The sequence below is a fragment of the Emiliania huxleyi genome, assembly GCF_000372725.1.
Source record: "Emiliania huxleyi CCMP1516 chromosome Unknown EMIHUscaffold_209, whole genome shotgun sequence".
Classification (NCBI taxonomy): domain Eukaryota; phylum Haptophyta; order Isochrysidales; family Noelaerhabdaceae; genus Emiliania; species Emiliania huxleyi.
The window spans coordinates 46,329-69,693 of record NW_005200517.1 but is presented as its reverse complement, the minus strand read 5'-3'; the positions used below and the strand labels follow the sequence as shown (position 1 = coordinate 69,693).

The following is a 23,365-nucleotide window of genomic DNA, read 5'->3' as shown; positions in this document are numbered from 1 at the left end:
AATCCTGCCCACACTCGATGGTCTTCCCCCGGCCCGTGCCGGGCACTCGTCCAGTCGATCTGACGTTTGGAGCGGGCTCATTTCACGTTTCAAAACATCGAAGCGTGCTCAAAAAAGAAAGCGCCCGCTCACACCAATCCTCGCTACCCAACGCGGCCGAAGGAAATCCACCTCGATAACCTCCGTAGCTCGGCCCGCTCGACGCCTCGAGGCGACCTAGGAATTCGTAAGGGAGCATCCGTAAGTGAGCGGAGCAGATTTGTGTCAACACACATGCTGTCCGTCGCCGCTAGCGCGGCCGGCGCGCTCGCACTCTCGCTGCCGACCTTCGTCGTGCTGCTCCGTGCGATGGAGCGGTCGGTCGGCCTCGCGCCGCCGATCCCGTCGCAGCTCGCCGGTGAGTCGGCCGAGGCCTGCGCGCTGTTTCGCCATCTTCCGGCGCTGCGCCTGCGGCTGGCATGGCGGTCGCTCGGCGCGGTGCGCACGCCGGTCCACTCCTGCGGCTTGAACGGCCGCTCCTTTCTGGTCAAGCGCGAGGACCTCGCCTCGCCCGCGTATGGCGGGAACAAGGTTCGCACGCTGCAGCACACCCTCGCCGTGCTCGAGGCGCGGCGCGCGCGCGCGGTGGCAGAGGGCGGCGCCGCACCGGGCATGCTCGTCGTCGGCTCCGGCGGGTCGAACCAGGTGGTGGCGACAGCCGTGCACGCGGCGAGGCTGGGCCTGCCTCCGCCCGACGTCGCGTGGCTCTCTCCCGACGAGCCCGACCTGGACAACTCGCTCAACATGCTCTCTGCGCTCTCGCTCCCGCTGGGAGGCAGAGTCACGGCGTGGGGCGCGAGCGCCTCGGGCACGCTCACGCTCGCCGCCTCGCTCCTCGGCCTGCTACCAAAGCTGGCGCGCGGAGAGGTCGTCTTCCCGATCGGAGCCAACACCGCGGCGGGTGTGCTCGGGCAGGATGGGCGGCGCTGCTCGAGCTCGCCGAGCAGGTCTCATTCACTGTTGATCACTGTCTCATTCATTGTGAACCACAGGTTGGCGCGATGCTCGAGCTCGCCGAGCAGGTCGCAGGCGGGGAGGTAGCCGACCCGGGCCGCGTCTACCTCCCCGTCGGCTCCGCCTGCACGCTCTCCGGCCTCGTCCTCGGCGTCGCTCTCGCCCGCCGCCTCGGCCTGCCCGCCTTCCGCGCGAGCGAGTTCGAGCTCGTCGGAGTGCCGATCCACCACCTCTTTGCTGCGGCGGAGCGCACCCTGCGCCTCCACACCGCCGCGCCGTTCTCCGCGGTGCGGCGCACCGCCGGCCTCGCAGCTGCCAGGCCCCCTCCGCACCTGCCCGCCCCCCTCCCGCTAGGTGCCGCTCACGGTGGGGCATACTGTGAGGGAGGGCGCGGCGGCGCTCGCGCAGCTCGGCGGCCCAGACGTCACCGCCGAGGCGCTGGCCGTGCTGGAGAGCGAGGTGCGCTTCGTCACGCGGCCGGACCTGGTCGGCCTGTACGGCGCGCACTCGGCCGTCTCCAAGGCCGCCGCCGCGGAGTTCGACGCGGGCGCGCGCGTGGCGGACGGGGCGGGAGAGGCTGCCCCCACGCCTTGGATGTGCGGCCACTTCTGCGCCAAGGCCCTCGCCGCGCTGCTCGAGGAGCTCGACGCGGCGGGCGCGCCCGCGGCGCCCTCGCTGCTGTGGCAGACAAAGTCGCTCGTGCAGCCGCGCGGAGAGCGAGACGAGTGGGCAGCCCTCGCCGCCATGCCCTCCTCGGTCCGCCGCTGGGCCGCCGAGGGGGAGGCGCAGTCGTCGCTCCGGCCCGGCTGCGTCCCTGCAGAAGGAGCCGCGCCCGACGGGTACCGGCACCTCATGACGCGCGTCGAGACGAGCCCCAGTAGAACGGGTGACTGAGGTGTTCTCCGACTCCGTTCGGAGAGATTTTTTGAAAACTCTCTCTTTCCGTTCGGTGTGTCGTCTGTGGATCTTTAACAGAAGAGTCTCGCAAAAAAGAATGATTTAAAAAGCCTCTCTCACAGCACACTTGACACGACAAGGGCGCGGACTGGCGCAGACTCTTCGCGCAGGGCGCGCCAAAAGAATTGGGCGGGATCTCGCGCCACCGCTTCCGCACGAGCTGCACGTGCTGCTGGGACGTGGCGTCCTCCGCGAGGATGGCGCCACGCTCGCCGCTCGCAGCTCCCCTCCTCGGTGCATCTGAAGGTCAGCTCAGTGGAATCGGGTTCACAGCGGCGGTGCTCAGCCTCGTCAAGGGCTGCATCGGCGCCGGGGTCATGGCTCTGCCGTGGGCGACGATCCAGGGCGGTGCGGCGTCGGCGCCGGCGCTGATCCTGCTCGGCGCGTGGAATGGGTACACCGGCTGGCTGCTGCTCGACTGCGACGCACCCGGCTCGTACTCGGACCTCGTGCGCCTCGCGCTGGGTCGCGGCGGCGTCGTTCTCCTCGAGGGCTCGCTGCTGGTCGTCCTGTTTGGCGTGTGCGTCTCCTTCCAGGTGCAGGCGGCGACGCTGCTCTCGAGCCTGCCCTCCCTGGGCCGGCTCGCCTCACACGACGTGTACGCCCTGACCACCGGCGCCGCCCTCCTGCCGCTCGTCCTCCAACGCTCCTTCTCCGGCATCGCCGCCATCTCGATTGCCGCGCTCGCCGTGCTCTGCCTCGGCCTCACCGCCGTCGGCCTGTGGGGCCTGTGGGCGGAGGGCGCGCCGACGCTGCCGCCGCAGCTGCTCGAGCCTCCTACCGCGCACGGGTTCGCCGACTTCCTCGGCGTCGCCGCCTTCTCCTTCGGCGGCCAGGTCTTTGTCCTGCCCGTGCGGGACGCGATGGCCAGGCCGCGGCTGGCCGCCACCGCCGTCGGCGTGTCCACGGCCGCCATCCTGGCGGTGTACGCGGCGGTGGGCGCGGGCGGCGCGTCCCTCTTCTGGCGGGCGGGCGTGAAGCAGCTCGTCCTGCTCAACATCGAGCCAGGCTCGTGTGCCCGCCCCTCCCTCGGCTCGTGTGCCCGCGCCACGCACCACGCGCCACGCACTGACCTGGACCCCGGACCCCGAAGGCTCGCCCTGCGCCTCCCTCGTCTACTCCTGCTCCGCCGCCGTCGCCCTCCTCTCCGTCCCCCTCGTCTTCGTCCCGCTCGTCGGCATCGCCTCCACACTCCTCCCCGCGTTTGCCCAGCCCAAAGCACCAAGCACCACTCCTGACTTCTTAGGCATCGCCTCCGGGCTCCTCCCCGCGCCGAGCGAGCCGCGCCTCTCCGCACTCGCCCCGAGCCCGCAGCCACAGCCGATGCAGCCTTGGCGGCGCGAGGCGCCTCTGCGCGCTCTCCTCCTCCTCCTCACCTCCGCCGCCGCCGCCGCCACGCGTGACTTTGGGCGAGCCAGCCGCCGCCCCCCTCCCGCCGCGCTCCCCCTCCCTCGCCACGCCGCCCTCTCGCCCGCAGCCTGCTCACCGGCATATCTCCCCATATCTCCCCATATCTCCCCATATCTCGCCCGCAGGCTGCTCACCGGCATCCTCGGCTGCCTCGCCAACCTGTCGGCGCTGCTCCTCCCGCCCCTCATCCACCTCCGCCTCCGGGGACGCAGGCCGGCGAGCGCGGCTCGGCCGGCGGCCGTCCGCACCGCCCTCGCCGCCACAGACGCGCTGCTGCTGCTGGCGGGCTTCGCCTCCTGCGCCGGCCCCGCCCTGCTCATCGTGCAGCAGCTGGCGAGGCGCGCGGGCGAGGAGGGGCCGGAGGGCCTGCCGCCCGCCCTCGGCGAGTGATTCGCCGGGGGGGGGGGGGGGGGTCGGCGGCACGGACAGCTGCTCCGTGCTCTCAAAACGCGGGGCGGACGGCGCGCCCCCGCGCGCCGCGGGCCTCGGCCTGCTCTCTCATGCTCATGCTCTTGCTTTTTGAGCGCCGCCTGCTGCGATGAGATATTTGCGTGCTAGTATTTGACTAAATATACGTCACCGACACTCTCTCCTCACAGGTCGTTGGCCGTCAAGTAGTGGCTAAAGTCCGTAAAGTGCAGGCAGACCGACACACACCCCTCGACCTCGACGACTTGCCCCGGAACGAGCGCGGATACGGAGCCCTTTTCACCAGATGGTAACCTTCACGGCTGGAAGCGGCGCAGCCGCGGCGGCGCTCGCCAGCTGCTGCTGCTGCGAGCCCGGCAGGGGACTGCTGTCGAGTTCGCGGAGCGCAGCCGCGAGGCTGGTGCAGTCGGCGGACCTGGCGCCGGCACTGGCGGCTAGCTGGGGCGCGAGCGCGAGCACGCGCTCCCGCTTGTCCTCCGACGCGACCAGCTCCGCCAGCAGCGCGCCCTGCAGCCGCTCCATCTCGGCCGTGTGCCGCTCGTGCTGCCGTTGCTGCAGCACGCCGACGAGCGCGCAGAGCGTCGCGGGCACGACCAGGCAGGCGGTCCGCCTCGCCGCGCGCTCGCCGGCAGCCCGCTGAGCAAGCGTCCCAGCCGCACGCGCGCCGGCGGACATATACACACGCAGCTCTTCCCGCTCGTACAGCAGCGAGGCTGTCGGTCCTCGGCGCGGCGGACCAGAGGCGCGCTGTAAGAAACTAGGAGCCCGCGTGCGAAATTTTTTTGAAAGACCAACAAGAAATCACGACTTTCTCAGGGTGCGAGCGGAAACCCTTGGAAAGGCCAAACGCCGACCCCTTGCGTGGCTGAGGCTTCTCTCGCCTATCTGCGTACACACCTCCGCCGAGCGAGGAGCTTTTTTGAGTTAAGAGCCGGTACTATTCGGTTTTCCACAGTTTTTCAGTGTATGTAGCTCTTACGTACATTCCCGTAGGAGACTCTGCTGACAGGGTTTGCGATGAGGAGCGACCCGAAGGGTTTCTCAGAGGTTAGTGCATATGTGACTCGCCGGACGGACATTAAGCCAGTCGGACGGTAATACGAAAAAGTCGTCCGACGTCCGGCGTCCGGCCCAAATCTGCTGCCGTCCTTTTGCCTTTTTCGGTCCGTCGCCAGACAGACTTACGAGTTCACCGGACGCAGCGTCGCTACCGCCCCATTTGATTGCGCGCGATGCTCTCGGGCCTGCTGCCGTGCATCGCCGTCGCCGCCCGACCCGCCTTCCAAACCAGTGAGGAGCTCCTCGCCAGCATCCTGCAGGCGGGTGGGAACGTGGGAGCCACCTGTCTGACTGGCGAGGGGCGAGTACTCTTCGGGCAAGATGCGGGGCGCAAGCAGCGTCGGGCGGCGGTGCTGGCCATCCTGCACTGCATCATCGCCAAGAGAGACAAGAAGCAGAAGCGGCGGCGGTCAGGCCCTATCCTGGGCCTGATCAGTCAGACCGTACGCGAGCACGGCTTCTGGGCCACGGTGGCTCACCTCGACGACGTGCGGTTTCAGCGCAAGTTCCGTCTGTCACGCAGTGCCTTTCGGGACCTGTGCGTGCTGCTTGGGCCGCACCTTACGCGTGAAGGTGGTCGAGGCGGGGCGCACGCCGGACATGCCGCCCCGCCGCTCAGCGTCGAGACCAAGCTGTCTGTGGCCCTACGCTTTCTTGCGGGAGCGTCAGTCGAGGATCTGGACAGGTATGGAGTTGAGCGCAAGAGCAGCATCATGGGCTGCTGCGTCTGGCCAGTCGTGGGCGCGATCCACGCGTGCCCCGAACTGGAGTTTCGGCACCGTCCCTGAGTGCGTCCCGCCTTGGCGGCACACACTCTCGACGAGGACAGTCCGGCCTACGGGAACGTGTCGCGCGCCGGCGACGATTGCGGCGTCGTGGTTTCGAGTACGAAGCGAAGATGGCACTACCACCGCCCTGCATCGCAGACCGGGCAAGGAGGGGCCTGCTCCCGTTCCGCGAGGAACAGGAGGTCTCCCCCCCTCCCCCGGCCTGAGCAGCGACGGCTGGAAGGCAGCCCCTTGAGTCGAGGGCGGCGCGACCATTGCTCTGCTCCAAAGACCAGAGGCCGAGGTCAGTGCAGATGGTCACGCCGCCCCGCTCCGCGTCGCCCGCCCGCCGCGCCGCGCCGCCGCCCAATGATGATTAATTAAATTAATAATGAAGTAATTACCCCACCCGCCGCCGCGCCGCCCCGCCCTGCGTCGCCCGCTGCCTCGCCGCGCCGCCGCCTCGCGCCGCCCGCCGCCGCGCCGCGCCGCGCCGCCGCCCGACGATTAATAATTAATAATTATTACCCGATGATTAATATGTGTGAGTGTTTGTGTGTGTGTGTGTGTTTGTTTGCGCGGTGGCAGGGAAGGGCAGGGCATCCGCGAGCGGCAAGTGGCGTCGGCGACGCGGCGAGGGCACGATGGTGAAGTCCACGCGGCAGCAGCCCCGCCGGTGGCCCCACGCCGCATCAGCGGCGCTCTGAGTGAGTCAGGCTGCGCTGCACATCCTGCTGAGCACGCTCCCGACGAGCGTCGCGCCCCGCGGGCCCGCCGCAGGCGACGCGGGCGGCGAGCCGATGCGCGTGTCTAGGCGCGTGTCGTAGGCGTAGGCAGCGCTGGCGAAGCGAGGCGGCCGGCGCCGGCCCCCGCAGGCGGTTGCAGCGAGAGGAGCGAGGTAAAAGACACTGTTGAAAGGTTGGAGAGCAGCCTGACGTCGAGCAGCGCGCCGCGCAAGCCCGCTGCCGGCGACCCGATCGAGAGCTCGTAGTCATGGTAGTATTCAGCGCGCCATCGCGCCCGAGACAGCCCGCCCTGGCCCTGTAGGCCTTCCCAGACAGCTTGTCGAGGCTGTACAGAGTGCCGAGAGCATGCTGGGCAGGCTCCCGTCGAGCGACGAGCCATGCTGGCTCGTCGCGGGTCGCGAGCTCGAAGACCCGCGCGGAGCGTCGCGGGCCAAGGCTGGCGTGCCCGCCCGCACGCCCGCGGCCGTAGGCAAGGAAGGCGAGCTTCCTGGCGTCTATGCCAGCGCTCACATGCCAAAAGACACCTCGCAGCGCGCGTGACGTGACCGAAGCGGCACGCCTCGGCGCCGCGAGAGCAGCCGGTCGACGTCGGCACCAAGCTCGCGGCCGCCGGGCGCCTCCGAACCGACAGGGGCGCCGCGGCAGTAGAGAGCACTCCACCCGCCATACCGTTTTTCTGCTGGCGGGTCGAGCAAGTCAACTGGGCACGGGACTGGTGCGCACTGGCACTAACACAGTACATACGTAAAGAAATAAGCACAGGCAGACGGAGTCCTTTCAAAAAATAAAGAAAAGGGAAAAGCAAGAAAGAAAACAGACAACCCAAGGGAAAAGAAAGAAAGAAAAAGAAAGAAAACAGACAGCCGAAGGGAGGGATACCCAAAGAAAGAAAGAAAACAGACTTACACTGAATTCTTCAAGGCGCCGAAGTCTGTCGCGCCGTCGGCCCGCATTCCATCACAGCTCTGCACCGCACGGAGCATTATGCCCGTCGACCGGCACGTGTTGGCGAACGAGCGGACGCTGATGGCGTGGCTGCGGCTGGCCGCGACGATGGGCCTCGGCGCCTTCCTCGTCAACGTCCTCCAAAAGTCCTCGTCAAAGGCCGCGCTCGGGCCGATGTCGCTGGTCCAGTCGCTCGTGGCGATCATCATAGCTGCCGTGTCGCTGGTGCGCTTCTACCAGCGCGACTACCTGCTAAAGTCGCGGCACATGGGCGCGGCGTTTGGCGACTGGATGCTGCCCGTGCTGTCTGGCGGCATGATCCTCGCCATCGTCGTCTCTGCGACCGGAAGCGCAATCAGCCGGTGGGCGGAGTGGCACTTCCACGGCCCCGAGTGCGTCGCGCTGCCCGGCTTTCTCGAGACGCCCGGCGCACCGCGGCCGCACGTCTACGTCTCCTTCCACGGCTCGTCCGAGCCGACGTCTGCAATCTGCCACCCCGAGCAGGGCGTGTCTGGCATCCACAAGTTTTCTCTCGCGAGCGGAGAGTACGTCGGCCCGGCGACGGACCAGCTGAGCGCGGTGCAGAAGATGCCTCGCCAGCTCCTCGTCGCGGGCGACCACCTCCTCGTCGCCGACGGCGCCCCCTCCATGTCGTCGGTCGCCGTGTTTGGGCGGTGCGTGCCTCCTGAGCCGGACCACGTCTCCGTCCCGCCGCGAGAGTTCCTCGGCGTGATCAGGTTAGTGACTAGTAGTTAGTCATCAGTAATCAGTAATTACTAACTACTAATTAGTAGAGAGTTCCTCGCCGTGATCAGGGCGCCGGCGCAGGACACGCGCAGCGCGGAGGGGCTGCTTGCGCACGGCGCGCCCGTCACGCCCCTCGCGATGGAGCACCCCTACGGCCTCGCCCTCGGGCCGGACGGGTCGACGCTGCACGTCTCGACGCAAAACGGAGGCGCCGCCATCTCCGTCTCCCTCAAGAACGGGTCGATGGCGCTGACGCAGCAGGTGGCCCCGCCGGTGCCGCTGGTCGGCCGCCAAGTCGGCGGCCCTCTCCGCGGCATCGCCGTCGACGCCGCCAACTGTATGCACGTCGCCGACCGAAAGGCGCCTCTTGTCCGCCTACTCACTTGTCCGCCTACTCACTTGTCCTCCGCCGGACCCACCCCCAGCCCTGACCCCGACCCTGACTCACCCGGACAGGCGCACCGCGTCGCCCACTACTGCCCAGCAGACGCGCCGCAGCCGTCCGGCTTCACGGAGGTCAAGCACCCCATCGCCCTCTCCGTCGTACACGACATGCCGCACGAAGCCGGCACGCTGCTCGTCGGCTCTGTCGAGAAGCGGGCCTCGCTCGACGCAGACGGGTCCGACATCGGTGCGCCACGCCGCCCTGCCTCCCCGCCCCCGCCCTCTCCCCGCCCCCGCCCCCGCCCTCTCCCCGCCGGACACGCGGACCACACATGCACATGCACATGCACATGCACATGCACATGCACATGCACATGTCTCCAGGCGACGCCGAGGGGGTGGTCCTCGCCTTCCCGCTCGACCTGCACAAGCCAGTCTTCCCGCTCCAGGAGCGCCGCCCCGCCCGGAGGCCGGCACCTCGCCCCCGCCCCCGTCCAGCGCCCGCCCCTCCTCCCTCGTGCGCAGGTGTCCGCCACGTACGGCGACAAGAAGTCGCTCTCCCACCCGGCGGGCATGCTGGTGTCGGGCGGGCTGCTCTACGTCCTCGACCAGTCCTCGAAGCAGCTCCTCTCCTTCGACCTCGAGACGGCTAAGTACAAGGGCGCCGCCATCAAGACCCTCCCCGACGTCCCGGAGGACGTCGCGCTCGTCCCGGACGGATGCTAGCTCGCACCCAGACCGAGGACGGCCCGCTAGGTGGACGCCCCCAGCCGCCCGCGGAGGAGAGAGATCATTTAGTCCATAACGCAGTAACCGCGGAACGTGTTTGAGAGTTCATGCGAGAGAGATTGTGTTCATTGTGATGTGCGCCCACGCCGTCCGGCTAGGGCCGGCCACAACTCTGTCCGGCGTGGGACATGCATCCACTGCGCTTCCCCCCTCGCGCCGCGTCGCGCGCGGCGGGGGGCGTCTTCTCGTCTATGCCGTGGGCGGCTCCCCCCTCCCCGAGAGAGGGGGGCGGGGGGGGAGGTCGTCTCACGTTTGTTCATGTGCACACACAACTCTTTTTGTATGTGTAAGAGCTAAGCACTAAGAAAATACCAGTAACTCTACGACCCCTCCTCCTCAGTTCTCGCGGTCGCCTCCACCACTGGCACCGCCACCGCCTGCTGGTGCCGAAAACTTGTTTCGGCTGAGCCCTCCCCCTCACCGCGTTTTACTCCTCGCCGCTGCGACCCGTCGCCGTCCCTCCGCGCGTGCCGCTGCCGTGGGTGACTCGGCCACCACCGCCGTCGAAAGCGCCGCAGCGAGGCGCGCCGCTCCTCGAGCCAGCCTCGCATCGCTTTCGGGAACCGCGCCGGCCCGCCCTCCCCCTCCTCCTCCTCTGCGCCGCTCTCCTCGGGCTCCGCGGCCGCCGGCTCGAGTCGCTCGACAGACCCCGCCATCGCGAGCAGCCAAGCGGACGCCTTGTCGAGCCACCCGCTCGTCTTGCGGGCCAAGTCGCGCGCCGGCAGCAGCACCTGCTGCCTCTGCAGCACCGGCAGTGCGCGCAGCAGCTCCGCCGGAGGAGGAGAGCCGGTGAGGCGAGAGAAAGCCTCGGGGAAGGAGAGCGCCTGAGCACGGCCAAACGCGAGGGTGAGGAGACGCACTCCACAGCGACGACGCGTCGCGGCTCGAGCGAGCGCCTCGGGCGCGTAGTCGCGCTGCAGCAGCCGGCTCTGTAGCGCCGCCCACCGCTCGCCGTTCGCCTCGAGCCAACGGTCGGCCTCGCGGGCGAGCTGCGAGGCGCGCCTACCAGAGACACGTCCACGACACGTCCACGACACGCCCACCGGCCCCGCCTCGCGAGCCGCAGGCGCTGCGAGCGGCGAGGCGCGCCTGCATCACACGCCACGGACGCGTCACTCACGGCGCCTGCAGGCCCCCCCCCCCCCCCGCCTACAGCCGCGGGCCGCGCCCGAGCCGAGCCACCCACGGCGCGAGGACGAGCGAAGTCCACCTCTCGAGCCGCGAAGAGGCGAGGCGCGGGCTGCGCAGCACGACCAGCCTGCGCGCGCGGGAGGGCCGCAAGGTCAGGGCGAGGGGGGCGGAGGCGAGGCGAGCGGCTGCGGCGGCACGGCGCCGCTGCGCGATCGCGTCGAGCTTCGGATCGAGCGGCGCTCCTGTGCCAAGAGCGATGATGAATCAGTCAATGCCAGCGGCGATTCACCTCGCCGGCCGAGCGGCGCTCCGACGACGAGCTCGTACAGCTCATCGAGGGAGAGGTTCCTAAATAATAATAACAACAACAATAATAATAATAAGAAAGAGCTCGTACAGCTCGTCGAGGGAGAGGTTCCTAACGCACACAGTGCTCAAGTGCCGGATGCGCGAAGAGATGGGCGCGCGCAGCTCGTCGGGCGAGAGGGGTGCCCGTCCGAGTTCTTGTCTGCTGCGGCGAGCAGCGCGGAGAGCTCCGTGTATGAGGACGACACGTTGAGCTGGACCGCCGCCGAGGCCGTCTTCTCGAGCCGCTCGGCGAGCTCGAGCTGGAGGACCTCGGTGAGGGCCCGGGTCAGCTCGTTCTCGACCACGTCCTGCACCGACCCCATCGACGCCTGCAGCTCCTCCCGCTCCTCCTGCAGGAACTTGTCGAGGATCGCCTGGGTGCTCAGCGCCGCCTCGCCCGGCCGGCGCGTGGTCACGCCGCGGATGATACGGCTCACGCGGTCGTCGAGGTTGCGCCGGAGGCGCTCGGCGGTCGAGGCCGCCTTCTCCTGCGCGTCGCGGCTCTCGTACAGCGCCGGCACCAGCCGGTCTCGCACGTCGCGGCTCGTCAGCTCTCGCGAGGAGATGCCCACGACCGAGAGGAGCAGCCAGCGCGGCAGCCCGGTCGCCAGCCTTGACCCATACCGCTCGCCGAGCACGATTGCCCGCGACGCGTTCCGGTAGTGCTCGTTGCGCACCGGCGACGAGAGCGACCCGGCACCCGCGCTCACATCGAGCGCCCAGAACTGGATCGCTGACGGGCGCGAGTGCACGTGTGCCGGCCCGCCAAACCACGCTCCTCGCACAGCAGTGCAGAGGAGGAGGACCGAAGCGACGCGGCGCATGCGCTGGCCGCAGGCTGTGCGCGGAGCGTGGTTGCGAGCAGCGAGCGCGGTTTGTTTGGCTCTCCTGTCGCCCAGCAGCGCGCGCGACGAAGGGCGGTTTGGAAATAAAGAAACCCTTTTTGTCGTGTGCAAATTTCGGCGTCTTCTGCCGCAGTCCCTTTGCTGGACGGCCCCAGGGTGGGGGCCACCTCGACTAGGGGTTCGAGCGGAGGGTGCCCCGCTGAGGGAGGGTGTAGAGGATGTAGAGTGTAGAGCGCTGTAGAGCTGTAGAGATGTAGAGCGCTCTGGAGCGCTGTAGAGCTGTAGAGCTCTACATCCGCCGCGGGACGAGGCGCGTGCGTTGTAGAGCGATGTAGAGCGCGATTTTGCTGTAGAGTTTGTTGTAGAGGCTCTACAGCCAAACCGCCGGGAAGGCAGTGACTCAAAGAGGTCGAGCCGCGCTAATGGGGTGTCTCTTGGGGCAAACGTAGATTTCCCGAAATATTTTGAGAAATATGACAGGCTTGTTCGGAAGGAGAAATTTCCGGAAATTTACCATACCTGTGACAAGATCCTACTATTCATATACGAGTACTGTTCCCAATCATACTGTGCTCACTCAGCCCACGCGGCGCTCGTTGATGCGGAGCATTAAGGCCGTCTGGATGATATCTGCCAAGGTCTCCATTTGTTGGTCGCCGAACATTGACTTGAGCATGGAGAACACACGCTCCGCCGCGGCTGAGTTGGGCGTGAACGCGAAGATGATCTGCGCCGCCTCCGCCCACGCCGGGAACTTGGATGCCTTCCAGCGCTTCCTCGGTTCGCACTGGCGAGGCAGGCGCAGACTGGATGGTTGTCTCCTCCTGCGGTGCGGAATCGCCGGCAGCGGCACCTTGCAGGGTGGCGAGGTACTCCGTGTCCATGTCGTCGTCGCTCATTGCTTTCGAAGGTTGAGATTGGCGTGGGTTTTGGTGGCAAGGTTGACGCGAATGACACTGACGCCTGAATGACACTGACGCCCGATGACCTGCTTGACCGGTGACCGATGACCGCTGACCGCTGACCGATGACCAGCGTCAGCCTCTCCGCGGAGGCGCACCATCACTGCCGCGCGGGCCTGCCGGCTCAAGCAAGGCACGGCAGGCCCGCACGGTGCCTGGTCCAACATGGGTGTCCAACATGGGCGAAACGGAAAGGGGCGAAACTTGAGGGCGAAGAAATTTCTCGCAAATTTGCCGTGGTGGGGCACGAAATAAAGACGAAATAAATGAAAGAAATATCCTTACGCTGGGCAGGAAATCTACGTTTGCCCCAAGGTGTCTCCGAGCTTACTGGAGCTCTGATCGACAGCCCTGACTATCCCTGACACACAGAGAGTCACTCCGACGGCAGCGCGCGCGTGAACAGGGCTCTGCCACTCCCCTCGATCGAAGGGCAGAAATTAAGGAAACACGCTGGCGAAGCCGGCAGCCACGCAGCGGCAAGACACGCAGTGGCCGCACTGCGGCGGTTGAACCCCGGCCCGTCGACAAAAACGCGCTATCCGCGCGCGGCGGCGGGCCCTCGCGCCAGTCGCGCTCCCCCTCCCCTGACTCGCCGCCCGCAAAGCGCGCCTCCTCCGCCGACTCCTCCGGCTACGACTCCGAGACGCCCGACGAGGTCCAGACGGAGGCGGTGCGCAGGGTGTGCGGCGCGCTCGGCATAAAGGGAGCGGTTCGACGCGGCGCTGGCGGCGGGCGAGCTGCCCGAGCTGCTCGAGGGATTGCCGTGTGGAATGGTTGAGGCCTCCATCGGTCTCATGCGGGGGTACATGCGCACGGGCAAGTGGCCCGAGCCCACCCTGCCCAGCCCTGAACCGGAGCGCGGCCGCTCGCGTAGTAGCTCACACTGCCCCTCAGAGTGGTCGGAGGATTAGTGCCCCAAGAGCGAGGACCCCGAGGGGAGCACCAATAGCAATAGGAGGCCCAGCCTTGCCCTCGTGCCGCCGAGTGTGTATCCTATGCGAGAGAGATCCCGAGAGCTGGGCGCACTCTTCGACTTGGGCTATTATCTGGCCTCGGGAGGGCGGCGGCGGCGGCGTAGAGGCGGCGGCGAGCTCCCGGTGGCAAATACTCGCCTCACGGTCCAAGATGGCGGCTCGCGCCCCCGGCCGTGCTCTGGCGTGCCTCTCTAGTCCCGCCTGCCACCCAGATACCGAGGGCGGGGCGCACTCTTCGACTTGGGCTATTATCTGGCCTCGGGAGGGCAGCGGCGGCGGTGTAGGGGCGGCGGCGAGCTCCCGGTTGCAAATACTCGCCTCACGGTCCAAGATGGCGGCTCACACGCCCAACCATGCTCTGGTGCGTCGATTGGGTCGCGTCTGCTGCCCGTGTCTCTGTCTTATCGGCGCGACGACAACAAGCTACCCCTAACCCTAACCCTAACCCTAACCCTAACAACCCTACCCTAACCCTAACTCGAGAACCCTAACCCTAACCCTAACCCGAAGAACTCGGAGCATTCACCGAGAGCTCGCGTCAACGGACCGGAGCATGCTCCCGCTGGTTCCTCCATTCCGACCCGAAGCGGCCCGTTCTTAGGAGCTGCACAACGGCTTGAACTCTCTGACCCTAACCCTAACCCTAACCCTAACCCTAGCCCTAACCCTAACTAACCCTAACCCTAACCCTAGCCCTAACCCTCGGCTGTGGGTCAGGCTGTGTGCTTTGCTACCACCTACCTTCCTTGCTTGTGTCTCCCGTGGCCGGAGGGTTGGTTGGGTGGTGGGGATGGGTCGGTCGGTGTGGGTGGGTTATATCGCCTCATCAGCCGGGTGGGCCGTGCGTGTGAGGTGGGTGGGGATGGGTGGGTGGTGCCAAGCCTCAGCCGGGCCGTGAGGTCGGTGGGATGGGTGGGTGGTGCCAAGCCTCAGCCGGGCCGTGAGGTCGGTGGGGTGGGTGGGTGGTTCCAAGCCTCAGCCGGGCCGTGAGGTGGGTGGGTGGGTGGGTGGGTGGCTCAAGAAGCTCCGTGCACGTGAACGGATGTGCTTAGGCACGTGGGTTTTGGAGAAAAAACGGAACGCTGTTGCGCTGGCGGGCTGCAGCAAACGCGTCCATGCGTACCTATCTTCCCATCGCTTGCCAGCTTTGCGAGTCGCGTGTAAATATCACCAAGAATTGCGACTCGCCGCTTTCCTCCCGCTGTGATTCTGTGTGAGCTCTGTGTCTTGATTTGCCAACAATACACCTATCCCCCCACCCCCTTGCTCCCCTCCCCCCCTCGGGAGGGCCGAACTGAGGCGCCCGTGGGGACCCCGCAATTCCCTTCCCCCCTCGGAGGGGGCCGGACGGAGGCGTACCCCGTGGGCCCCGCTCTTTCCCTCGCATAGCGGCCACTCTTCGGATCGCCGCTGGTCGAGCGACCCGGGGGATGCCCCGCGCGCCTGACCCAGGCGCGAAAACGAATCTGCGAGGCGAGGCCGCTCACGCGGCCCGATGGGGAGGAACGGGGCGAGCCCCCTCCAACCCACCCGCGCTAGGTCTCGGGGGACGAAGGGGTCACACCCGACGACCTCGGGAACTGGCCGGGGCAGTCGGAGAAGTGGCAACTCCGTGCACTGACGGTCGGCCGCCAGAAAACACGCCTCCGTGGCTCGGGTTACACCAATCCTCGCTACCCAACGCGGCCAAAGGATATCCACCTCGAGAACCTCGAGAACACCTACGAGCCTCGTAACCAAACGTAGAGGCAGCTCATCAGAGCACGCGAATGCGTTGCTCGTACGCTATCGCCTCGCTGCCAGCCCTCCTCCTCCTGCTGTACCAATCGTGGCAGCCCAGTCCAGTGATTGCGCCGCCGGTGGTGCGGCGGCCTCAACAACTCACGCAACGAGCCTGGCAGTCTCGATGGGCACCGGCGGTGGCAAGTTCGCACTCCGCCATCCGACCGGCAGCGAACACAGCAGCGCCTTCCGACCCGGCCGCGACACAACCGCCGCTCTTGTCACACCAGTCCGCCGAGGCTCGCCGCGCCATCGCGATGGCGCTCGCGGAGCCTATTCCGCCGACGGGCGACGGGCGGCGGGGCGGCTACGACCACCAGGCCAACGTGCAAAAGGAGTCGGACACGGTGAGGCACATGCTGGCGCAGGACGGGTTCGAGCAGTGGTCGCCCGACCCGAGCCTGCTCCCGCCGCAAGCGCCCGCCGGCGCGTCGATGGACGAGCTGCTCAGCGCGGTGCCGCGCGCCGGCGGCATCGCGTGGCTCGCGTTTGGCAACTCTGGCGCGACCGAGATGCTGCTCAACTGGGTGCACCACGTGATCGCGCTGCGCAAGGGGCACGCGATGGTCGTCGCCTGCTACGACGACGGGCTCTTCGTCCACCTGCGGAGGCTGCGCGTGCCGGCGTACAACTACTCGGGCGCCCTGCCTCCGGTCCACTTCCGCGGCACCCCCTTCCTCTTCCACCGGATGGGCTTCCTCAAGGCGATGACGATCAAGGAGGTCCTGCTCTCCGGTGTCGAGCACAGACAAACACAGATGGGCAGGCGCATAGATCGACTCAGTCAAGGTCATGCAACACGGGCGTAGGTCGGCACGTCCTCGTCTCGGACTCGGACGTCGCCTGGGCGAAGGACCCGACGGCGGAGCTGGCGGCGCTCGCGGCGGCGGGCGCCTCGATCGCGCCCTCGACCGACTGCCTCGACGCCGCAGCGGACGCCGACAAGACGCCGCGAGGCGCGTCGCCCTTCATGTGCGGCCACAGCCCGGGCAACACCGCCGGCGCCGTATTCAACACCGGCGTCATCTTCCTGGCGGCGAGCAACTCCACGGTCGCCTTCTGCGAGCGGTGGGCGCGGTCGACGCTCAAGCTCGAGACGTGGTGGTCGGACGACCAGGGCGTCTTCAACCGGCTGCTGACCGCGCGCGGCTTCTACCCCGTCCGCGCCGCCAGCAGCGACGGCAGGCTCGTGCACGGCCCCGACGGCCTCGTGCTCGGCCCGCTGCCCGCGCGCCGCTTCTGCTCGGGCCACATGGTCTGGATGCAGCAGGCGGGCGCGGCGGGCGAGTGCGCGTCGGTCCACGCCACCTTCACCGAGTTTGGCGACGCGGGCAAGCGTTGGCGGTTCCTCGAGGCTGGCCTGTGGGGCGCCCTCCCCGCGAGGTACTTCAGCGAGGGCCGCTACCTCTCCTTCGCGCCTCCCAAGCCGCCGCCCGACCCGCGGCCCTGCCATAACGGCGAGGGGCTGTGGCGGCCGGGCGGGCCGGTGCCGCGCCCGTGCGGCGGCGAGGACGCGTCGCACGGGCTGGGCGGCAAGCGGCCGGGCGGAGTGCCCGCCGAGGAGGCGCGGCGGCGCTCGGTGCGGCTGCGGGCGAACCTCGAGCTCATGCGTCGCCAGCTGCACGCGCTTCGCGACGCGCTCGCCCTCGCGTACGTGCTCAACCGCACGCTCGTGCTGCCGCACTTTGATTGCCTCTGCGACCGGAGCGAGCTCGTCGACTACGTCCCCTCGTGCGTCTACCCGGGCGCGCCGCCAGGCCTAGCGTTCCCGAGGAAGTGCTCGACCCACTTTGTGCTCAACATCCACAAGCTGCAGTACTTCCTCGAGCCGGCGCGCTACGCCGCCTCAGCGCCGTGGACGACCCGCAAGCCCGCGCCGCCGCTCTCCCTCCGCGCCCACTCCTTCCTCGCCGACCCGCGCACCGCGAGCGCCATCACCGACGCGCCGCAGCGCGTCCGCGTCCTCGGCCGCCCGCCGCCCGTCGACGAGGCGCACTGGCCCGTCTCGCGCTGCTCCGCGCCGCACGACCGCACCTGCTCCAGCGTGCTCGGCGCGGGCGACGCGGCCTTCGACCCCGCGGCGGCGGCGCTGGGCGCGGGCGACGGCGAGCCGGCCGCCCCCGACGCGCTCTCGCTCCGACGAGGCGCGACCAACCGCGAGGTGCTGCGGCTGCTCGACGCGCCGGCGGTGCGGTCGGCGCGGCTCGTGACGCTTGATGACGCCGAGGGCGCCTTTGGCGGCTGGGAGAGCGACTTTGAGCAGGCGGCCGGCTTCGCCAACCTCGAGTCCTTCTTCCTGCTCGGAGGCGACTGGTGCTGCTCGAGCCGCGAGGCAAACGTGGGGCGGCTGTATCCTGTCGATCCGCCGAGGCTGCGCGTGCCGGCGAGGGGCTCTTGAGTCTCCTGTGGTCCTGATCGGCAGCGGAGGTTGTATAAGCAGGCCAGCCCACAATGTGTTCCCCTTCCCTTGCGCCTTGGTGCTTGGAGAGAGATTTTTTTAGCAATACCTTAAAATAGGATGTTACAGGTGGGGTAAGATCCGTTAGCGGGAGATCGGCGGGAGCTGCGGCAATACCAAACAACTTGTTTTGCGCCTTGGCGATCCGGACATCCGGTCATGCATCAGAGAGAGAGATTTGAGAGAGAGAGAGCTCTTCTTCTTGAGATTTGAGAGGGTAATTTCTCGCAGCTGCGAGACAAGTTTTCTCGGAGCGACAGCCTCAAAGACAAAAGGGTGGATGGGTGGGGGACGATTGCGGGCGAGCGCCAGCGCGCCCCAGGAACGGTGGGGTGCCCTCGACCGCGCGTCCGAGTCACTTGGGCGGACGAGCGAGCGGCACATGGCCCGACAAAGAGAAATCGGAGTCTGGCGACGAGATCGATAAAAGAAGTGCAGCGTTTCCTCTGAGGTGCCTCAGAGGTGCACTACACCTCTGAAGGTGTCTTTCAGAGGTGTACTTCAGGAGCAGAGCTGACGTCAGTCTGTGCGCGCTCCCTCTCTCCTCGTCGAACTTGGGAACGAGGAGGAAGAGTTGAAGCGCGCTCAAAGTCGCCCTCTGCGAGGGTCGCCAGCACTCGCGACCAGGCTGAGCCGGTCAGCGCGAACGTCAACGGGCAAAGAGCGAGAAACTGCGGGTGGCCCGGGGGCTGCTGGCCCGCGGCGCCCTGGCGGCAGCGCGCGAGAAGGGGGGCCGCGGCGGCGCAAGGGGCCGCCTTGCGCGGCGTCCCGTCGGAGCCGGCGGTGGTCGCCGTCCACCCCAAGAACTCGGTGGCCTCAAGAAGCGGGGAGCTCTCGGGCATGATCAAAAGCATGGTGGATCCCGTCGGGTCCACCTCGGCGTCAAAAGAGTCGGCCATCGTGGCCTTCGGAAAGGCGCAGAGGGCGTCGAACCCACCACCATCCCCTTTCGCCTCCTATCTGTCTTGTGTGTGCCTTGCTGGGGGGAACAAACGGCTTCATCGCAAAGCTGCCCCCAGCAGGCGTCTTGACGGGTATCAAAATTCTTCCCTACGAAAGAGGCCAACGGACCCGAGAAAGAGATTTTTAGCAATACGAAACAACTCTAACACTCACACGTAATTTGGGGCCTGGAGCCCTGTTCACGCGCGCGCGAGACGTGCAGACAGGGTTGCCAGGTGAGAGCGAATGGCGCGGTTCACGCCTCGCACAACATACTTGGGCGAGTAGGCTGTGCGGTTTTTGAGATTTTTTTGTTTTTGAGATTTGTGCATCAGAGCACCTCCGGGAGTTTTGTGAGGACGGAATGTTTTCTCGGCAAACGACCGGCCCAAAAGTGAAATGAGCCCACGGCTCTACTAGTGTAGCCAAACGTCAGATTCGACTGGAGAGTACCCGGCATGGGCCGGGGAAAACCATCGAGTGCACGATGTTCACACCCTGTACAGGGGAATCCTGTACTGGGGACGGTCGCACGAAACCTTTACGGATGGTTTCAATGCTCGACGTCTCGTGCCCGACTCTGACTCGCGCGACTGCTTTTGGCTGCTCGTTCCGCATTCTTCTATGGCAGCCAGTACGGTCACGGATCCTTCGTCACAGGGCGCGACGACGCGGCACGCGGCGCGGCGCCGCGGCAGTGACACCCGTCATGACGACGCAAGCCTTCTGGGATCACATCGCTTGATTCTTGGTGGATGGGATCAAGAAGGCGGTGTAGACGCGTGTGCGGAGGTGGTCGCGCCGTCCGTCACCTCGCAACGGACGCGGGGGACGCGGACTGCGGCGCCTCGTCGGGGGACAGGGCATGCAGGAGCTCCAGTCAGGCATGGAGAGAGGGCATGAGGAGCTCCCGTCAGGCATGGGCGAAGTGTACAGGGAGTGACGGGGATGCTAGAGGCGGCGAGTGGCAGCATCAGACAGCGGCGCTGTCTTGCACCTGTCGGACCTGGCACTGGTGCAGCAAGGGGTTTGCCTCGGGTAACGGAGCAAAGCGCCGCACAAGCCGCTGAGGCCGCTGACTGAACAGGAGCTGGTGAGATGCTGCGTACGGACTCGACGTGCTCGGCTCTACGGCATCACGTCATCGTGGCTCTGACGAGGCGCGCGGCACGTCGTGAACGCGGTCGTTCTTATCCCGCCATCAGCAGGACACTGAGGCCGCTGCACAGGACACTGAGGCCGCAGAAGGAACAGGCCTGCACAGCTGCGAGAACGACTACTCTCCCTTCATCTCGAGGCGAGATCGCGATCTCGGGCGATCTCGGACGATCTCGAGCGAGTGGATGGACATGGACTCGACGTGGCCTGCGTGATCTGATGTCGATCATCACGCCGTCGAGACTCTGGCGAGGCGTGGGGCGCACTGGCAGCGCCGCCGCCGCCCACTCATCCTTCATCTCTGGGCGAGATCGCGATCTCGGCGATCTCGGGCGATCTGGAGCGAGATGTCGGACATGGACTCGACGTGGCCTGCGTGATCTGATGTCGATCATCACGCCGTCGAGACTCTGGCGAGGCGTGGGGCGCACTGGCAGCGCCGCCGCCGCCCACTCATCCTTCATCTCTGGGCGAGATCGCGATCTCGGCGATCTCGGGCGATCTCGAGCGAGATGCCGGACATGGACTCGATGTGGTCTGCGTGAGCTGATGTCGATCATCACGCCGTCGAGGTTTTGGCGAGGCGTGGGGCGCGATGGCAGCGCCGCCGCCACCTACTCTCCTTCATCTCGAGGCGAGATCGCGATATCGGGCGATCTCGGGCGATCTCGAGCGAGTTGATTGACATGGACTCGATGGGATCTGCGTGAGCTGATGTCGATCATCACGCCGTCGAGGCTCTGGCGAGGCGTGGGGCGCACTGGCAGCGCCGCCGCCGCCCAATCATCCTTCATCTCGAGACGAGATCGCAATCTCGGCGATCTCGGGCGATCTCGAGCGAGATGTCGGACATGGACTCGATGGGATCTGCGTGAGCTGATGTCTATCGTCACGCCGTCGAGGCTCTGGCGAGGCGTGGGGCGCGAGGGCAGCGCCACCGCCACCTACTCTCCTTCATCTCTGGGCGAGATCGCGATCTCGGGCGATCTCGGGCGATCTCGGGCGAGATGTCGGACATGGACTCGACTTGGTCTGCGTGATCTGATGTCGATTATCACGCCGTCCAGGCTCTGGCGCGGCGTGGGGCGCACTGGCAGCGCCGCCGCCGCCCAATCATCCTTCATCTCGAGACGAGATCGCGATCTCGGCGATCTCGGACGATCTCGAGCGAGATGTCGGACATGGACTCGATGGGATCTGCGTGAGCTGAGGTCGATCATCACGCCGGCGAGGCTCTGGCGAGGCGTGGGGCGCGAGGGCAGCGCCACCGCCACCTACTCTCCCTTCATCTCGAGGCGAGATCGCGATCTCGGGCGATCTCGGGCGATCTCGAGCGAGTTGATTGACATGGACTCGATGTGGTCTGCGTGAGCTGATGTCGATCATCACGCCGTCGAGGTTTTGGCGAGGCGTGGGGCGCACTGGCAGCGCCGCCGCCACCTACTCTCCTTCATCTCTGGGCGAGATCGCGATCTCGGGCGATCTCGGGCGATCTCGGGCGAGATGTCGGACATGGACTCGACGTGGTCTGCGTGAGCTGATGTCGATTATCACGCCATCCAGGCTCTGGCGAGGCGTGGGGCGCACTGGCAGCGCCGCCGCCGCCTACTCTCCCTTCATCTCGAGGCGAGATCGCGATCTCGGCGATCGCGGACGATCTGGATCGAGATGTCGGACATGGACTCGATGGGATCTGCGTGAGCTGATGTCGATCATCACGCCGGCGAGGCTCAGGCGTTGGGTGCGGGCCCTCGGCGGGAAGGGGCTTCACTCGCCGCTTCCGCCTCTACCCCCTGGTGAACCCCCGGGGTGGCCCTGGTGATGGGTAAGCGTGCCTCCTCCTCCCGCGCGGCCCTTGACCCCGGGCCGCCGGGAAGCTCGAGGCCCCCACTCATGTAGCGTCTCTTCACTCGGATGCTCTGAACGGGTTTTTACTTCTCACACCATTAAAGAAAGAAATACAAAAAGCCCCCCCACTTAAATCGGCCAGCCGCCACTCCGCTTGTGGCTCGGCCGATTTTGCCCGAGTGGTCAATTCCCCCCACACACTTACTTAGACGAGACACGATCTCTATCTCAACATATCTCCTTCGACGCCGCATTTCCAAGTTTGGTGCCCGAGTGGTCAACTATGACCAAACTTGGTCGGTTATAACCGATGGCGTCCACTCGATCGAACCTCGAGACCCCAGTTCGAGACCGAGTCTCGAATCTGTGTCATAATGCGGTTCGTATGCGTACGTCCGTGTGTGTGTGTGTGTGTGTGGTGGGGGGGGAAACACGTGTGAACACAGTGTGTGTGAATTCAGGACGAGCAGGCAACCCTAACCCGTAGCCAAATTGGCACTCGGGCGTGTGCGCGCGTAGACACTACTCCTTGCTGTGTGTCCCTACGGCATATTAAGATGCCGATAAATGCCTCAAGAGCCGAGTGTGGGCCGGAAAGCCCAGCACTCTCTCGCCAGGAAGCATCGCAACACAAAGAGCTACCCCGGCTGCTGGAGGCATCGGCGCGCCCGCTGGCCAAGGTCGAACAACTAGTGTTCGATTCGCCAAGACGGGGGGGGAACCCGCCGCATTTGCTTCGAGGTGGGGCACAAGCACACAGTGCCGGCGCGAGCATCTCATCTCTCTGATTGGCCACAAGCATGCTCTCGCCAGTGCGGTCGCGCCCCCCTGGCGACGAGGAGTGGAGCCTGCTCTCGTCGTGCATCGGCGACATGGAGGAGACCGACCTGCTCGCGTTTGACGAGGACCTCGCCGACGCCTCCGTTTGGGAGGAGAACGATATGGGCACGGGGCCGGACGGTGCGATGCTCCCTGCGCCGCCTGCGCCGCGCTCCCCCGGCCGCGCGTGGCATCAGCAGGGGGGGCGGTCAGCGCGCGCGCCTCCCCCAACCCCGCAGGCAAGATGGCCATGCTGCCCGAGTGCCCGTCGCCCACGCCTATGTCGCCCATCTCCAAGCCGCTGCCGGCCAACCCGCCGAGGTTGCAGCGGCAGCGTGGCGGCGGGCGGCGGCGACCGCTCTCGCCGCCGCCGACACGGGGCCGCGCCGCGCACGACGAGGGAGCTCGGACGCCGCCGCGCCGCCAGTGCCCGCTCAACCCTCAGGGCACGCCTCGCGCCGAGCTGCTGGGCCTTTCTCCGTCGGAGGTGCTGCGGCAGTGCGGCGACACGCCGAGCCGGGAGGCGCTCGCGCGCGCGTCCAGGTCCAAGGGCGGCACCCGCGCGCTCCGTCGCGGCCTCGCCCAAGACCTCTTCGGCGAGGCGCTGGACGGAGTTGCACTCGACGGCGTCGGCTCGAGCCTCGACCTTGCGCCTGAGGAGACGCCGCCGCCGCAGGGCGGAGGCGAGCGACGCCGCACGCCAGGCCTCTCGGTCGCTGCGCGCGGTACGCGGTCCGCCTCACGCCCGCCCCCCTCCCTTCACCCTCCCCTCCCAGGCTTGGGCGAGTGCGACTACCGCGGCGTGCCTCGGCTGGTGAGGAAGCTCTCGTTTGGGGCGCCGCCGCTCGCAGAGGAGAGCGACTCGATGG

At 67.0% G+C, this 23,365-nt stretch overlaps 5 protein-coding genes across 5 annotated transcripts; 4 read left to right on the top strand and 1 right to left on the bottom strand.

The window, feature by feature from the left end:
- Nucleotides 1–160: 160 nt before the first annotated feature.
- Nucleotides 161–1,985, top strand: EMIHUDRAFT_468688 (hypothetical protein). The gene is made up of 3 exons (XM_005781005.1): nucleotides 161–940; nucleotides 1,069–1,280; nucleotides 1,348–1,985. The coding sequence occupies exons 1-3, from the start codon at nucleotides 274–276 to the stop codon at nucleotides 1,885–1,887; spliced, it is 1,419 nt and encodes a 472-aa protein (XP_005781062.1). The 5' UTR covers nucleotides 161–273; the 3' UTR covers nucleotides 1,888–1,985.
- Nucleotides 1,986–2,147: 162 nt separating this feature from the next.
- On the top strand, nucleotides 2,148–3,978 carry EMIHUDRAFT_234772 (hypothetical protein; the record flags this gene model as incomplete). The annotated part of the gene is made up of 3 exons (XM_005781004.1): nucleotides 2,148–2,962; nucleotides 3,486–3,746; nucleotides 3,960–3,978. The coding sequence occupies 3 exons, from the start codon at nucleotides 2,148–2,150 to the stop codon at nucleotides 3,976–3,978; spliced, it is 1,095 nt and encodes a 364-aa protein (XP_005781061.1).
- A 3,331-nt stretch (nucleotides 3,979–7,309) lies between these two features.
- On the top strand, nucleotides 7,310–9,531 carry EMIHUDRAFT_468687 (hypothetical protein). The gene is made up of 5 exons (XM_005781003.1): nucleotides 7,310–8,043; nucleotides 8,122–8,413; nucleotides 8,510–8,684; nucleotides 8,822–8,886; nucleotides 8,963–9,531. The coding sequence occupies exons 1-5, from the start codon at nucleotides 7,346–7,348 to the stop codon at nucleotides 9,161–9,163; spliced, it is 1,431 nt and encodes a 476-aa protein (XP_005781060.1). The 5' UTR covers nucleotides 7,310–7,345; the 3' UTR covers nucleotides 9,164–9,531.
- Nucleotides 9,532–9,546: 15 nt separating this feature from the next.
- Nucleotides 9,547–11,529, bottom strand: EMIHUDRAFT_234768 (hypothetical protein; the record flags this gene model as incomplete). Its single annotated transcript, XM_005781002.1, has 3 exons — nucleotides 9,547–10,203; nucleotides 10,409–10,484; nucleotides 10,907–11,529. 3 exons carry the CDS (start codon nucleotides 11,527–11,529, stop codon nucleotides 9,547–9,549), a joined length of 1,356 nt encoding a protein of 451 aa, XP_005781059.1.
- A 3,999-nt stretch (nucleotides 11,530–15,528) lies between these two features.
- Nucleotides 15,529–17,669, top strand: EMIHUDRAFT_114143 (hypothetical protein; the record flags this gene model as incomplete). The annotated part of the gene is made up of 2 exons (XM_005781001.1): nucleotides 15,529–16,006; nucleotides 16,081–17,669. The coding sequence occupies 2 exons, from the start codon at nucleotides 15,529–15,531 to the stop codon at nucleotides 17,667–17,669; spliced, it is 2,067 nt and encodes a 688-aa protein (XP_005781058.1).
- Between the last annotated feature and the right edge of the window lie 5,696 nt (nucleotides 17,670–23,365).